At 32.7% G+C, this 16614-nt stretch overlaps 2 protein-coding genes across 2 annotated transcripts; both read right to left on the reverse strand.

The window, feature by feature from the left end:
- Positions 1–9812: 9812 nt before the first annotated feature.
- LOC108971611 (endocuticle structural glycoprotein SgAbd-5) lies at positions 9813–10417 on the reverse strand. Its single transcript, XM_018937789.1, has 2 exons — positions 10184–10417; positions 9813–10119 (listed from the first exon to the last, which is right to left on the reverse strand). Exons 1-2 carry the CDS (start codon positions 10321–10323, stop codon positions 9939–9941), a joined length of 321 nt encoding a protein of 106 aa, XP_018793334.1. The 5' UTR covers positions 10324–10417; the 3' UTR covers positions 9813–9938.
- A 2532-nt stretch (positions 10418–12949) lies between these two features.
- On the reverse strand, positions 12950–14280 carry LOC108971590 (endocuticle structural protein SgAbd-6). Its single transcript, XM_018937762.1, has 2 exons — positions 14048–14280; positions 12950–13241 (listed from the first exon to the last, which is right to left on the reverse strand). The coding sequence occupies exons 1-2, from the start codon at positions 14179–14181 to the stop codon at positions 13052–13054; spliced, it is 324 nt and encodes a 107-aa protein (XP_018793307.1). The 5' UTR covers positions 14182–14280; the 3' UTR covers positions 12950–13051.
- Between the last annotated feature and the right edge of the window lie 2334 nt (positions 14281–16614).

Genomic DNA, 16614 nt, shown 5'->3' on the forward strand with positions numbered 1-16614 from the left:
TTACAAAGCTGACTTTTTACATATTCATATTAGCAGATTAACAGCATGTCTGCCATAATGTTTATAAATTTCATTTAAATATTATATTCTACACTGAGCAAAAAGTTCACAGAAATTAAACTAAAACAGAAAAAACGTTAAGTTCAGCTACAGCATAGGTATATTTTATCATAAAAGGGTATAAAAAGATCGTTGTCTTGATTTTGTGCGGTCAGTCTGTATGGAAGCTACATGCTATAGTAGTCTGTTCAGAAAAATTTGTTCGGAAACGTTATTGTTAACTTGGACACAATTTCGTGAAGATATTTTATCAAATAATAAATTGTCCACACAAGGTTTGATCTGTTAGTTTGTATGGCACCCAAATGCTACAGTGGTCCAATATTGGCGATTCTGACCAATTAGCAGGTTCTTTGGAAGGAAAGAATTTGTGCATAACTTTAGATCGATATCTCAAAAACTTAGGGTCTGATATGCATATACTATATGTATACACCGTAGACAGACAGACGGGCATGACTAAATCGATCATTTACATATATTTCTTGGCTATTTGCTATGATGGTTCTTTTTGGGTAAAGTGAGATTATTGAGGAAACGTAGGGTAGCGTGCAAGCTTCTAATATATATTTAATTTTGCTTTCTAACGGTTGGCCTATTTCTTTTAGTGGCGACTTCTAATGGCCCATTTCATATTATCCATAAGTCACCGATATAATTTTTGGAAATATTATTAAAATTGTGCATTAATTCTTTCAAATTCGTCCATATCAAAAACCATGGTGATGATATTACAAAATGTTGGGGAAAGTTGCAGCATAATTTATTTTTCAAATACGTTCTTAGGCTTATTAGATAGTACACTTCATATTACTTAGTAAGGTAAAAAAAAAAAGATAAAACATCGAAGATAACTCAAGTAATTTAGAAAGTATGTATTTGCGTACATTATGGAGTGTTATATTTCTAAAGTAGGATATTAAAAAAAAAATTTTTATCTCTTGTTTTCAAACTTTAAGAGTAGACAAATTTTAAGAATACACATTAAATTTTTTTTGAAGAAATAAATTAATATTTTCCCAGTTTTTAGTATCTGATTTCCGAACATTCTTGCTGCAGTAGTTCCGGCCTTCCTCGTGAATGAGAACTAAAATACAATAAAAGAAGATAATATTTTCTCTACAATAATCTAAGGTGGAAAAAAACAAAAACTGACAAAGTGGCATCGTTTAAAAAAATTGAAATTTGTCCAACATTTTTGTAGTTTTTGCTCTGCAAATATTCGGTTATTTATCAGATGAAAAAATTATCGCTCATTATATAGAGCATGCAGAAGAACACGATAGGTAGATGCGATCATTTGTCTCCCAGTAAATACTCAAACAAATTTTAAAAATCCAGTTTTGAGAGAAGCGCGCTTAAGGATAAACTGACGACTGGTTGAGCTGGAGGGGCGACACTTTTGATGGTTGTAACACAAAAATTATTTGAGATATCGATTTAAAATTGAAGAACATTTTTTTAAAAGGTTTATTTATCTTATCGAAATGTGAAAAAGGCGATTTCTTTTAATTTTCACATCCCTTAAACCTGTTGTAAATGGAAGATATTTTTACTATGTAAAAATCGCGCAAACTCGTGGCTACTTTATATATATGCATTACATAGTTGCATAATGACTATTAAGTTAGGTTAGGTTAGATGCCTGATCAAAGATCGCACGTGGACTATACGTAGTCCTAAAGACTATTCACTCTGCTAAAACATTTTATCGCAGTATAAAATAACTGTTGAAGAATGTGTTCACACCAAATTTCACTAAATAGCCGAATGATTAGCTGCGAATAAATATCTGTCCAAAAGTTCATTATTTTTACATTTCTGTTTTTGTATTTTTTAAAAAAATTTTCAAAAATAAAAATAAAAACTCAGATCGAAAAAATATTTTACATGAATAAAATAAAAATTGGCCAACTGAAGGCTGAAACAGATTTAACCATAAATTGCCAACACATAAAAACAAAAAACAACAAAAGATGAAATTATCATGAAAAAAATTATTGGCACTAAAAAAATATGTTTTTGGTTTTTTTTTCACTGTATAGTAAATAATTCACGACATTTTGTTGTTTAAACAACAATTTTTGCTTCATCTCTCCGTTGTGCTCAGCAGCCGCTCTCACATACACACTCTCTTTCTTGCGCTTATGATCTGTCCTGCAGTTGTGTGCGTGCATTTGGCACACGCACTCGCCAACAGTTGGCAGTGACACAATTTTCGCGCTGCTTTTTAGTACCTTACTTACTGTGTTTGAGATTTTAGTTTGTGTTTTATTTTTATTAATCCCCAAATTCCATGCGGATGAGCTCACCTCACTTTTCAAATTCACTTTCTGTCCTAATGCATAATTATAGTTTCCAGTTGAGCGCCACCCCGCGTATACTATAAAATGTTTGCGGCAAATCTTGTGCGCATTGCCAATCTAGCGGTGCTTCGAAATATAACTTGTTAGAGTGTTTCAGCAGTAGAATGTAAATAATAATAGCCGTTCGACGTTCAATCCACGGAGGAAATGCTATTGTTTTTGTGTTATCCAAATCGTGCCTATTTTTAATTGTAATAATTAATGTCATGCCCATCGGTGATTAGGCAATTATTGAAAGATGCTAACTGCAGTTTTTGCAATATTCGCTTGAACTTCAGTGAGCTGTTATATTACCCCTACGCAATTCATCATCAAGAGAAATTACGTTCTGCCGACAATTTGCTTCTGTTTACACACTTCATAGAAGTTTTACAAATATTAATTTAAGCATGTATTCTACTTACTTTCATGTAAGCTATTAAAAATTTCACTATTTAAATTCAATAAAATTTAAGTTTTTTGCATGTGTGGAATCTATCTATCTATCTATTTACCTATCTATATACATAAAAAAGGAAGTATGTCTGTATGTTCCGGGTAGGCTCCAAAACGGCTGTAGCAATTTCAATGAAATTTTCAGGAAATCTTTAGATTGACCTGGCGAGTAATCCTGTTAAGTGTGGTGACGATCGGATCACTTTGTTTTTAACTTTCAAATACGGTTTTTATTTACTATGATGATATTCTATTGTTTTATGACCCAAATTTTGTTGTCACATGCGTTGTGCATATATATCTCAACATGAAACATATTTAAGTACAATGAAGTATATTAAAGTAAATAACTAACTATGTTTAGGAATTCCAGATAAGTTGTAACGCGAATGTATCCGTTTACTGATACGTTTTCAATTGATTGTTACAAATGAAAATGGTATTTTTCTTCACAGAATCATCAAATAAAAAATTGCACCCAAAAAAGTAAGTATTGGTAAAAAGAACATCTGGAAATACCAAATATTTTGTGCTTACTGTCGAACGAGATCATGTTGACTACTTGATGATGTTAAGAGATTACTCTGAATTGTTCATTTTAAAATTTCATGAACATCAGGTCATTATAATTATTACTAATTTGTAATCAACATTAATGCTTTAAAAATATCTATTGTTTCATAAGTATTTAATTCACAGATAATTCACATTTATCATGCCCAAGTCATGCGTCGTATTTTCAATTCAGGCATTAACTTGAGCCCGATATGCTTTTGTATCAATGATAGGAATGATATTCTATTCACTAATATGTATATGGGTGTAGGTAATAATCTTCACCTGCTCGAAAAGAGAATAGAAGAAAATGAATATGAAGATAATCGAATAAGTTAAATATTTAATGTTGTAATTTTATCGTAAAAACACAATATAATTCCAAATCATGTGTTTCATGGTATTAGAGCACAATGCCAAATTAATCTTCAAAGATTCAACTATAAAGTAAGTTAACAGATTTTAGAATAGAGATAATATGATTACTAAGTGTCGCTTCGGCCTTTTTTGGTATGCCTGTATGATTTATAATTTTTATACTCTCGCAACAAAGTTGCTAAAGAGAGTATGATAGTTTTGTTCACATAACGGTTGTTTGTAAGTCCTAAAAYTAAAAGAGTCAGATATAGGGTTATACATATATACCAAAGTGATCAGGGTGACGAGTAGAGTTGAAATCCGGATGTCTGTCTGTCCGTCCGTCCGTCTGTGCAGTAAAAATTGAGATATCATGATGAAACTTGGTACACGTATTTCTTGGCTCCATAAGAAGGTTAAGTTCGAAGATGGGCAAAATCGGCCCACTGCCACGCCCACAAAATGGCGGAAACCGAAAACCTATAAAATGTCATAATTAAGCCGTAAATAAAGATATTAAAATGAAATTTGGCACAAAGGATCGCACTAGGGAGGGGCATATTTGAACGTAATTTTTTTGGAAAAGTGGGCGTGGCCCCGGCCCATACTAACTTTTTTGAACATATCTCGAAAACTACTATAGCTATGTCAACCAAACTGTATAGAGTCGTTTCTTTTAGGCATTTCCATATACAGTTCAAAAATGGAAGAAGTCGGACAATAACCACGCCCACCTCCCATACAAAGGTTATGTTGAAAATCACTAAAAGTTCGTTAACCGACTAACACAAAACGTCAGAAACACTAAATTTTACGGAAGAAATGTCAGAAGGAAGCTGCATCCAGGTTTTTTTTTTTTAAATTGAAAATGGGCGTGGCGTCGCCCACTTATGGACCAAAAACCATATCTCAGGAAGTACTCAACCTTCTTCTCTGCTGAGGCTCACTTTCACCTGTGTGCTGCGGTAAATAAACAAAACTGTCGGTTCTGGTGCGAAGAAAGCTCACAAATTATTCATGAGCAACTATTACATTTATCTAAAGTGACATTCACCTTAGTACTTCATGTGAAGTTATAGGCCTTTAGCAATAAAGCAAACTCTCTTCAAGTTTAAGAAGTCAATATTGAACGTGCTTTTCATGACATATAACTTGATTTAGGGGAAAAGGTACTCGAAAATTTCCTTCATTGAATTCGTTTCTGCAATGAAGTCATGAAAGCCATTTGTGAATATTTTTAAGTGTATTCTAAAATAAATGATATTTGCTTCCAAACGGTATAAAACTGAATGAAGAGAAAACTAGAGCTAAATTTAAAAGAATTTAGAAATATCCTCAGCATATCTCTTCTTTATTTGCCGTAAAAAAAATGGCTAATGCAACGATCAAGTTTGCATTAGTTGCAGTTGAGTTTCGCTTGTGAATAGATGCTTTGGCGTTAGTTTGGTTTTGTGTGTATGTCGAAAACAAGAAAAATGTCGAGAAGGGCAAAGGCCAAAAAGTAAGTATATATACATTTTTTACTTGCGTGCAACTAAAAAAAATAATGTATGTAGTATTACTAAAAAATATGTGTAGACAAATAGTGCGAGTAGTACATATATTGATTTTTTCATATTATTAGATACTTCGAAAATACGAATGAATGTTATTGAATGTACCTAGAGCAGCCCGATGAAGGTCAGGTGACCGATGAAGATTCAGGTGAAGAAGACTGCGGCGACACCATCAAAAATGTAAACAAGAAGCAGTTGCAAGCGCCACTGAATTAGTGTGTACTACCAACGACGCTGACATACCTGTAAACGATGCACTGACACAACACGGATGACGATATTGCCAATTTAATTGAAGATGTTCTTCAAAATTCGTTTCAAAACATTGGATCAAATTTATTGACAGAATCTCCGTCTTCCTCAATTCAACGACCACCAGAAATTCTGGATTAATAATCAACTATGCGTTCGTCTAACAAAACTAATGATAAAATTTCAGTACGTAGTAGAAACAGAAAGAGACACAATACTTCGAAATGAAACGGTCTTGGTCAGTTAACTTGGCTTGAAAACATCGCTTGTAAATCAAAACCTTTTTTCCCTGAGAAAAATTACACAGATTGTAGCGGGCTTTTTCCACATCAGCAATTTGAAAAGTTTATTGATGATGAGGTCCTACAGATGTTATGTGATGAATCCAATGCTTACTCGGTTCAAGTAGAAGGTCAACATCCCAAAATTACCATAAATGAGATGAAGGTGTTTATTGGTATTATGATTGTCACTGGGTATACATCTCGACCAAAAAAAAAAAAAAGAAACTACTGGTGCGAAGACTCAGATATGCTATGCTCTATGGTTAGCGAAAGCATGCGACGCAATAGGTCGAAATCATTTTTCGCTATAAGCACTTCAAAGATAACAGCTTGGAAGATCGATGGGGCTAAATTTCCTTCTAATTACTGATGCAGTGAAAAAGCAATGCCTCACAAATTTTCATCCTGAACAAGGTCTATCTTCCATGAGTCTATGGTAGAGTATTATGGTCAATACGGTTGTAAGCAGTTTATTAGGCAAAAGCCGTTGCGTTTTGGATACAAGATGTGGTGTCTCAAATGTACGGAAAGAACCCTGCGGCATTGTTTTCCATGCTCTATGATCTAAATGACGAAAAAAGGCTATTACCCTATTGCTTATATTTTGATAATTTATTTACTTCAGTTTGTGTCCGCTCGGTTTGAAAGAGCGTAGCTACGATGGCACTGGAGGTCCTAGGTCTTGCCCTTTACCTGATAAAAAGGCTCTAAAAAAGAAACAACGAGGACACATAGAGAGCATAAAACTGGAAGGTGCAGAAATGTACCTGTGTACTAAATGCTTCAAACGCTATCATTTTATAAATGTTAACTAATCTTTTTTTACTCTTCCTTATTTTATCTCTCTGAATGTTCCTTTTTTATTTAAGTGAAATGTAAAATACAAAATAAAAAAGTATGAGGACCAACGTGACGTATACGTCACAAGCTCTTGGCACGCCCCCAGTGAACATTAAGATTTTTTCTTTTCGACTTTTAATTTAGCAGCTCAAAATTAGTATGTCCTACAAATTTCAACATTTTACGTAAATTTTAAGCGGTGAACAGAGTATATTATGTGTGCCGCGAAATTTGTAACACCCAGATAGAAAATTTGGAGACCCCATAATTTATATAAATAAACGATCAGGGTGACCAGTGGAGTCGATGAATATACATGAACTAATTCCTAAATATCACGATCTGAAATTTTGCACATGTTGTAAGCTTAAGCTTGTTCGCTAATATTAAACAACTTATCTTTAAATGAGGGTTAATGAAAGAGATCGTTCATTGCTTTCAGCAATAAAAAATAAATACCAATTTGAAGTTAAAGAAAATCTTCCCGGAATTAGTTTGAGGAATGCTGTCAAGTGCACTCCGAAAAAGTAATATACCATATACCTTTAGAGAGACAGCAAACTAAATTTTCAAATCTAAAATTCTGATCTATCAAACGACTTAAGGTACGAACTTGATTACAAAACTCCAACGTTCGTAGTATTTAATTTTTGTTCTACTGAATGAGACGAGTAAAATAGCAAATTCCAAATCAAGGAATCAAAGCCAAAACAGAAATACGTTAAGATGTAAAACATCAACCCTATAATCGGAATCTAAGCAGTTTATATATTTGTACACAAACACTATATATAAATTATACATTGACCTATATATTCGGGATGAGATTTTTTTATTTTTTGAGGCTATATCAAGTTTTCGTCCAATTAAATCCTCATTAGGAACGGTGATATACTATTATGAGTAAAATATGTTCTGAAATTTTCATTAAGAGGTTAGGAAAGTATTCTGCCTGAATTTTATTTAGTTTTGGGTGAACAAAACTCTGTAGCAACAGGTTACAAGAGTGTAAATATACGGAATGATTACGGGCATGACTATGCGCTATAAGTTAAGTTTTTACGTCGATTAAATCTGCACAGTAATAGGCATGATTTGCTTAATGGTTTTAAAATTTTACTAATGAGCATATTTGCTAATTATATGTGTATAAGCTTCCGTTACTTCTTTAAGTGACCGTATTTTAATATGCTCATATCAACTGAAACTTAATGCGTTGCACGTGTTATATAACAGCTGCCCACCGAGCACGAGAACTTTCCATCTTCGAAAATTGTGAAGCTTCTTTTTGCTTTGGATAGACATTTTCTTGTATTATTCTAATCAAAATTTGCTTTATTTTCTGTCTAAAGTACAAAGAAAACATGTTTTTTGGTTAGTTATTGGTAAGCACACCGGTTTCACTTTGGAGCTGAATAATTGACTAAAATTTTGTTTTTGCAAATACGGACGTTAGTTAAATCAAAGAAATATGCGAATATTCAAATCGCAAACGGTTTTTAAATAGCTTTATGTTGGTTTATAAGTCATTATATTTCATAGTTTTGTGCTCTCATGCCGAAACTGAAGAAATGTTATTATATTTTCGTTCAAATATTTGAAAAGTATTGTGATGCGGTCGTGCCTTGCGCATGACTGGTGTTAACTAGCCAAAACTAGCCTAAACTTCCCTTTTGTCCAAGAACAATGCAAATCATGAATGAGTTTAAGCGAATAAATCAAAAGATGTACAGAGCTGAGACAGAAAAGTATACAAAACGGATGAAATAAGTCGAAATATGAAGAGAGAAAAATATTTTGTTTTTCCCCCCTGGCATTCACTTGGATTGTGCATATTTTCCAGTTAAAAAATAAATTTAAAAAATCTTATCATAAGCAGCTAAGTAGGGATTGAATTGCGATTTCTCAGGCAAACTGATTTAATGTGCAATATGTTTTATATATAATTAGTGAGTAGATAAGAATTGTCTTAATTGAAATATTAAGTGTTGCTAACTGCATTAATGCAGGTGATCCATTATTAAATTATGCATGAGTGCAAGTTTAAAAACGAGAAAGTTTGAAAAGAAAAAACGTCAAAACCACATTTTGTGTGTTTAAGAATTGGCTAAGTAATAAAAATCAATTAAACAACGAATGTATTCAAAATATTTTCTGGTTACGTTAGATTGTTTTCCTTTATACTAACTTCTAGCCGAAGCGATAATGATAAGTATATGAAAGCTTTAATATTAAGAAAACGCCATCATAATACGAGTAGCATATAAATAACCTTGATAGGCATCCTCTTTCCTTTTTTGTGCTGTTTTAAGATAATCTTTCTTTAATTCTCTACTTTATTACTTTTTGACAATTGAACTAGAAAAAATTAAGTCATAAGCTAGTTAACAGACTTTCATTAAGTCCACTTTTTTTATTAAAATAAATAAAAATTTGGTAAAATGAGATTAGGCCATACCATCCCACAAGTTCAGTACATGAAACTAAGTTTTTCCACCTACTTTTAACGAATATACAAATTTATACGATAGATGGGTCAAAAACAGCGATTGTGTGTTTTGCTTGGTACTCTGCAAAATCGGATGACAGACACATCCAAGAAAGGCTCATACTTGGAGCTTTTAATTCATTTTTCTTCAGTTAAGCGATCACGAATTTCTCCTAAAAGTCAACACAAAGAACAAAAAATAAAGAAATAAATTTTAAAAAGAAATAAAAATAAAAACACATAAAATAAGATAGATCATTAAATTTATTACAAAACAAAGAGTTTGCAGGCTTATAATATTTTTTCGAATTGCAGAAGAAGCTCACTCCTGTTCCTAATTAATTTTATTGTATTAACGAATCAAAATGCTGTGTTTGATTCCTCAGGGATCTCCGTTTTCAGTCGCATTGCCAATTTACTGATAGTAAATTTCCAGTATATAACATGCCTTTAATAACGCCGACTTTGGCTCCAGTGGCCTAAGCCCATGAGGCGTCTAGTCGTAGATATTGTATCATACTTCACTTGAATATGAGATCCAGAGCCTTCGTTGTTGTAGAAACAGCTCAAATCAGAATTTTGCTACCACCACGAAAGCATAAAAAATAAATAATACACATTTATATTTTCATATATGCATGTAATTTAATATTTATTCATATTCGAACATATTTTCTAGGTACAATTTAAACACAGTTCCAGCGGCGAAATTTGCACAGTAAAGCTAAGTAACACAGGGTTTTACTTAGCTGACTAGTTTAATTGAGGGATGGTAGCCGAGTTCATCGGCTGTGAAAACAAGTTCGAATTTCTTGCCATCTGGTGCCGTCCAAGAAGTAGAACCATGCACAACTATGGCCGCATTATCGTCGATGGTCTTAAGTTCGCCTTCTTCGGTGCGTGAAATACCGTTGCTGGTATCGTAGCTGAAATGTGCAAGTAAAACCCCAAATACAATAGCCTTCCTCTACATATTTAAGGTAAACTTACGCAAAGGAGTATTTATCGACGCCATTATTCTCGGCTTCCAAACGCAGTGTTTCTGCCTTCTCGTCAGCTTCATCGGGACGTGGCGCTGCCAAGCAGGCAGCGGCAAAGCAAGCAATTAACAAAACTACTTGATATTTCATTTTGATATAAAATTAAGTGATTCTTTGTAATTCCTGTAAAAGCCGAAAATATCGAATTAATCCTTAGTAATTGGTAGGTTGCACTGTGTAAGCACTCGCTGTACTGATATTGCACAAATCCACGCTGAGCTTTTTATACCAAATGGAAAGCTGAAGAAGAAGATGCGCTACACTTATTTTACGACGATTATTTCATTTTTATTATTATTATTTTTTTTTTTTAATTTTTGTGGTACACTCACCAATCGTAGGTAGTGTAAAAAGTGAAACAAACATATTTAAAATGTCCTCATCACAAAAAAATCCACTTGTACACACACACATATGCCTTTGTATGTATACATGTGTACAGCCACATCTTTGTTGAGCCGATGGACAGGCCGGTCGTTAATTCACAAAGCGGAACTTTGCGCCGCCACTCCTGCCTCACCATGTACCAATTGTCACTCTTTTAATTACACATTAACACACAATTTTTTCTTTTTTCAATATTTTCTACGTTTGTGGCCACATTGAGTTATTTGTTTGAATCACTTTTTCAAAAACATTTTTTGATTTTTATTTTCAAAAGATCTATGCATCATGTGTGTATTTTCCCCGTGCTTTAGGTGAAGTATTTCTACACTTGACTTGCACTTCGGCGTTAGCGTCTCCGAAATTTCTTTGTCCGGCTTCTGTTCAACATAGCCATGTCAAAAATTAATTAATGCTTTATTAAAGCATTTGTTCATAATACAATACCATATATTAATTAGCATTTTAGCGCAAAAATGATATTGATAGATGATGATGCCAGCAATTAGAAGATCGGCGAGCGAAACAAGAACAAACACAATACAAATATTCACACATACTTACATATGTATGCTAAAATTCAAAAATGTTGCGTTCAGTTTTTATATATTTGGTCCGGACGAAATATTCTTTTTTTGGCATGACACTCTAATAAATTTATAGAAATGGTCAAGATGAGTAGACCGGAATTTCTTTTTTGGTTTGAATTAATACAATTGATTGAAATAATAACATATACCGTAAATAAGAGAATTTATATAATGACAGCAATGCGTTACTCATCAGTGCTTTCGGTGCATCACAGTACGCGTTTTGAGAGCGGTATCATCGACAGAAATTTTTTCTATTCAAACTACAATATACATAGCTGGTGAAATTATTGCCACATTTTATAGCTATGAAAGTTGAAATATCCAAATCGACCGGGAATTAACGAAAGGAAGCAAGGAAGTCAAATATACATATATACACAAACTAAAACCAGATTGAACAAATAAACGACAATTGATTTAGGACACAAAATTAGCCATTATGAAAGTATATTTCCAAATTTAAGATGAGTTTTTCTATTTTTCTTAGAATAAATTTTTAGACCTTCCTGATGTTCAAAAAAAAAAAAAAAATAATTAAAAAATTTCAAACTATATAGCATGTAGTGAGTAGTCGAAAAAGTCTTTTCGTATTTGGTCCATAGATGTCGTTATATCTTCAGTGCTAGAAATCACATTGTGTTATACCATAAATTGTTGGAAAGGTTAGATTTTAAATTTTAAAGAAATTAAATTTGGGGAAGTTGAAAAAAGTCACAGCTGTTCAAAAATGAGTGAAAATTATGAAGATATTCGCTATATTTAAAACTTTTTGCATAAAAAAGGAAAGAATGACCCACAATCCACCAATGAAATGTGTAAAGTTTACCAAGGCGATGCTGTATCAATTCATGTAGTACAACCATTTCAATGTGAAATACCTTATAGTTGAATAAGTCGATGAAATTATGGAAAAGATTGACCATGATAGTAATGTTATCGCTAAGAAACTGAGCACTCATCATCACATAGTTTTGAAGCATTTATAAAAGACTGTCTACAAAAAGAATCTCTAGGTATGGGTACCACATGAATTTGAAAAATCCTCTTAAGGAGATATACTGAAATGGTGAACTTTGAAAATATGAAAAAATCGATGTTTTTCAAGTACACCCCTAACAAACTCAAGAACCCAAGGTGTCATATTTCTATTCTAAACTCTTTATTTGTGTAATTTTCAAAATAATATCATCCCTTTGGTAGACGCTAATGCTCAAAGTTCTAATTTGTACAATTTTTTTTTTAATTTCGAAGAATCGACTTTTTCTAATCTTAGCTATGCAGTCTATAAAAATGTTGAGAAATAAATATCTGTACCATTAACTTTGAAATTCACTTCAGGATAGTGAGCAAAAACAGAAGACTTAAGCAACGAACTTGATCATTTTTTACTTATTTGTTGACTTTAAATATAGTGTGTTTTTAGTATTTTCTATATGAGAAAGCTTAAAATGAGCTAACGGAGATTTTAGTTGAAGACCTAGAATTATTATATATTGAAGTAATCCAACGTAATTAATAAAAAATTACACTTCCCACAAACTCTTTGTGCTTAACATTCGGTTAAAATTCAGTTAGAATTTTTAGCTATAACTATTAAAACACACTTACCTGTCATTTAAACCATAACTTTAAAATCTTTGAGGTTCTAAATACAAACACAAACACGTTCTTTCAATATTTTCACTAAATAATAAAATAGAAATGAAGTATTAAAGAATTGTAATAAGCCAATTTAATACTGTTTCTTAATTGTATAACAATTCATATTTTTGTATATTTACACTCTAACTACATGCATATAAAAACGATTAATTTCAAAGTATCTCCTCTATTGCGCAACATTAAACATGCGGCAAATGATCGCCCTGTGGTTGGAAACCGTTCTCATCGGCGATGTAATTTAACGTGTATGTCTGACCGTCCGGTGCCACCCAACTAACTGATCCGCGCACAGAAATGGCCTCCTGTTCGGTGCCGGCGTTCTTTAGTTCAGCCTCCTCCTGGCGCGACACACCATCACTAGTCTCATAGCTGTAAATTGGTAAATTACAATTTAATTTTTGTTTGATAATAATTTTTGTGCAGAAATAAAATTAAAGAGAAAATTTTTGAAAAAATAATAATATTTTCTGAACATATTTTTCTGGTGAAGGATAACTGAAAATACTAGGATTGAACACAACAATTAAAATTTTTGGTAATTTAATATATATTCAAGCACAAAACCCTTGAGTACCTGAAATATTTATATAAAATGTCTTCAAAGATTTAAAGTTACTTAAAAGTTACTTAAGTTAAAGTTATATGTATGTATCGGAATTTTAATTGTGACCAGTTATATATTTGAAGTATTAGTGATAAGAAATCCGAAAAAAGAATAAGTTATTTAATCAGCCAGAGCAACTTATTGTAGTGGAGCCTTTTTCCAAGCCAATAACCTCACAAAATTAAAAAATTTATATATCGATTAGATATATATTGAACCCTGAAAGTTTAAAAAGATTTATATTCGAAGTAGGCGTTTCTAAACTATAATCATTTTCTACAAAATGTCTTTTTGTAAATCTTCAAATCTTTCTATAATTTGCAAAATTTATAGTTTTCGGCATTTAATAATTGATCGAATATTACTTCAACGCTTATTTTATTAAATAGCTGACCAAATTTTACATTTTCTTATTTTATATATTAAAAAGTAATTACTTTAGTACACTTCATCGAATGTTTAATAAATTCAAACACATTTTATTCGATTCCTCTCTTTGTGTCGTAACCACAACATCTCACGCAAATATAACACTTTTGATTTCATTTTTTTTTTTTTTTCACGTACTCACCCGAATTTGTAACCATCAGCGACGTTCTCGTTATCATAGCGTAGAATCTGGGCAGCAGCTGGGTCATCGAGCGGCGCAGCACAGGCGAAGGCTATCAATCCACAGAGTGCCAGGATGCTCAATGTAAACCTCATTTTGATGAGAGATTTTATATATTTTACTTTCTGAGATAGTTCTTTTAATATTTCTTGAACTTCAGCTTTTTCTACCGCGCTTGTCGTTATCCCAATTACGTTTGCTAACTAATGCAGTGTAATTACCAAAGTCGGTCGCTATTTATACGCATGTCTTACAGAAAATCCAATAAAGTACAATAATGAGCATGGCTATACGCACTTGCTGAGAGTACCTACATACTTACATCCCCACATATGTATTTACCTATGAAAGTGCGAAGTATGCGCTGTGCGCTGTGCGTTACGCTCGTAGGCAAATAAAGTAAAAAGTAAACTAATAATAATTGCACCAACAACAATAGTTATAAAGCAATAAAAGAGCATGATGAGCTGCGTGTACTTCATTTGTACACCCAGGCACACCATATGCAACATATGGTAAAAGCATACTAGTGTATGTGTGCGTAAGTGCTTGTGAAGGTAAATACTAGGGAGATATCAATCAAACTTCGTTCGAATGAAACTGAATTGTTAGAGAGCGCATTGCAGCATCCATCAATAAAAATCGAAAAATGGCAATAATGGACTGCCAAAGACATTCAAAATAACCGCCTGCAAATCATTTTAGGCAAGCATGCGCGCGCATACATACACTTATATAATATTTCAGCGCAACTACGCGCAAGCGTACATGATAGCTGAAAAATGAGGCGCAAATTATGTAATTCAACGGATTATCTAGGTTTTGGAGATCGTCATTTCGATGTGCGCGATGTGCACAAAATATGCCCGTTGCGGTCATTAACCGCAAGACAGCATAAACCCATTAACAGCACCGACGTTTTGAACTTCACCACGCTGCTGATTAGCGTTTGACAATTGAGCTATGCCGATTTGCCTTGCCTTGTTTCTGTTATTGTTTTTGCTACTTTGCCAAAGCGCATCTAAGTGTTTCCATTCAATGTTACACCATACGCACATATACACACAAGCGTTTGTACTTTTAAGTAGGTGCTTGAATTGAGTTTCTGTGTTGTTGTTAATATGTGTGAAAGCAATTGATATTCAATGGTTGTTAAAAAATGTTTGGTGTAATTTAGGAGCTACTCGGTGCGTTTTGGCAATTGTGTGAAGTGACAAACACGTTGAATTTCAACTTTGTTAGACATTGAATGGTAATAGAAGTTGGACACACGTTGCTATATAAACAATAATAACTTCAGATATTTTAAAGGATTAACAGCGTTCCACATTCAGGTATTATCTAATCTTTAATGTAAAGTAAAAGCCCTATTATTAATTTTTCCCTGTACCTTTATATACACTGAAATCTCAAATAATCTTCTTTTGAAGATCATATCGGTCGTATTTTTCATTACTTTTGACATATGACCAATTAATAGATATTTTTTAAACTCTTACAATATGTTTCACAGATAATTATAGCTTTGTACTCATAATGGTTTTCTTAGTATAGAATTTAGATAACTTTATTCAATTTAGAAGTGTGATTTTCGCTGTTACTTGATTTACATGCGGAAATTGTCACTTTCCCTAAATTACTTTTTCAGCATAATAGCGAACTCTTATCTTTATAATAAAATTAAATTATTGGCCATCAAATTAAAATATATGACTTTTACTTCTTCTTGGAAACCACACGTCTGAAAAAGATATGGTTCAATTATATATATCATAAGTAGGTGTAAGTATTTCCTAGGGCATACTTTCTTGAAGCCAAACATGGATGGAATTGGTTTAGATCTTTCTCGATCTTAAACATTATCGTATTCTGGGTGCAAAAAATATTGAAAATTTTTCAGTATTTGAGATATTTTTTTGCGTATTTTTTAGTATACCCTTAACAGATTTAGCCATGTCCGTCTGTCCTCTATACTCACATATGCACATAAATAAAAGACAGGTTTAAAAGTTACTAATGTTAATCTTTGCATTCAACATATTTGTAACTTCCCACTTCGCGTGAAATTCCGAAGCTGCTGCTAAAGTATACTGACACATACAACAACAATTAAATGCCTACCTTTCTGGTGCTCCTCGTCATGCGGTATTAATTTCAATGATGTTTTTGTTAACCTCGAAAATCACGACAGTTTTGTCTGAGCCTTTATTAATTGATGTTCCTGAAGAAATACAGCAGCAATATACATACACATATACAAAAGTATGTGAAGTTTAGATGAAGATGAATAAATTAAGCGAGAATTAAGCATGGGTGCAATTCAAGAGTAGCTTAAAATTAATTAATTAAAAAGAAACAAAATTGAAGCAGTGAGTGGTAATAAAGAATTCCGCCCTTTTATTGTGGTAGTAGTTGTCATTGTACAAATATATATTTACAGTGTATTATGTAGTACTCACACTTGAACTCGCACCTTAAAAAAATGTACGAATGCTGTTGATGGCATAAAAGATTTGGTCGCATATTGC

Source organism: Bactrocera latifrons, unplaced genomic scaffold (assembly GCF_001853355.1).
Source record: "Bactrocera latifrons isolate USDA-ARS-PBARC rearing strain unplaced genomic scaffold, ASM185335v1 scaffold_35, whole genome shotgun sequence".
NCBI lineage: Eukaryota > Metazoa > Arthropoda > Insecta > Diptera > Tephritidae > Bactrocera > Bactrocera latifrons.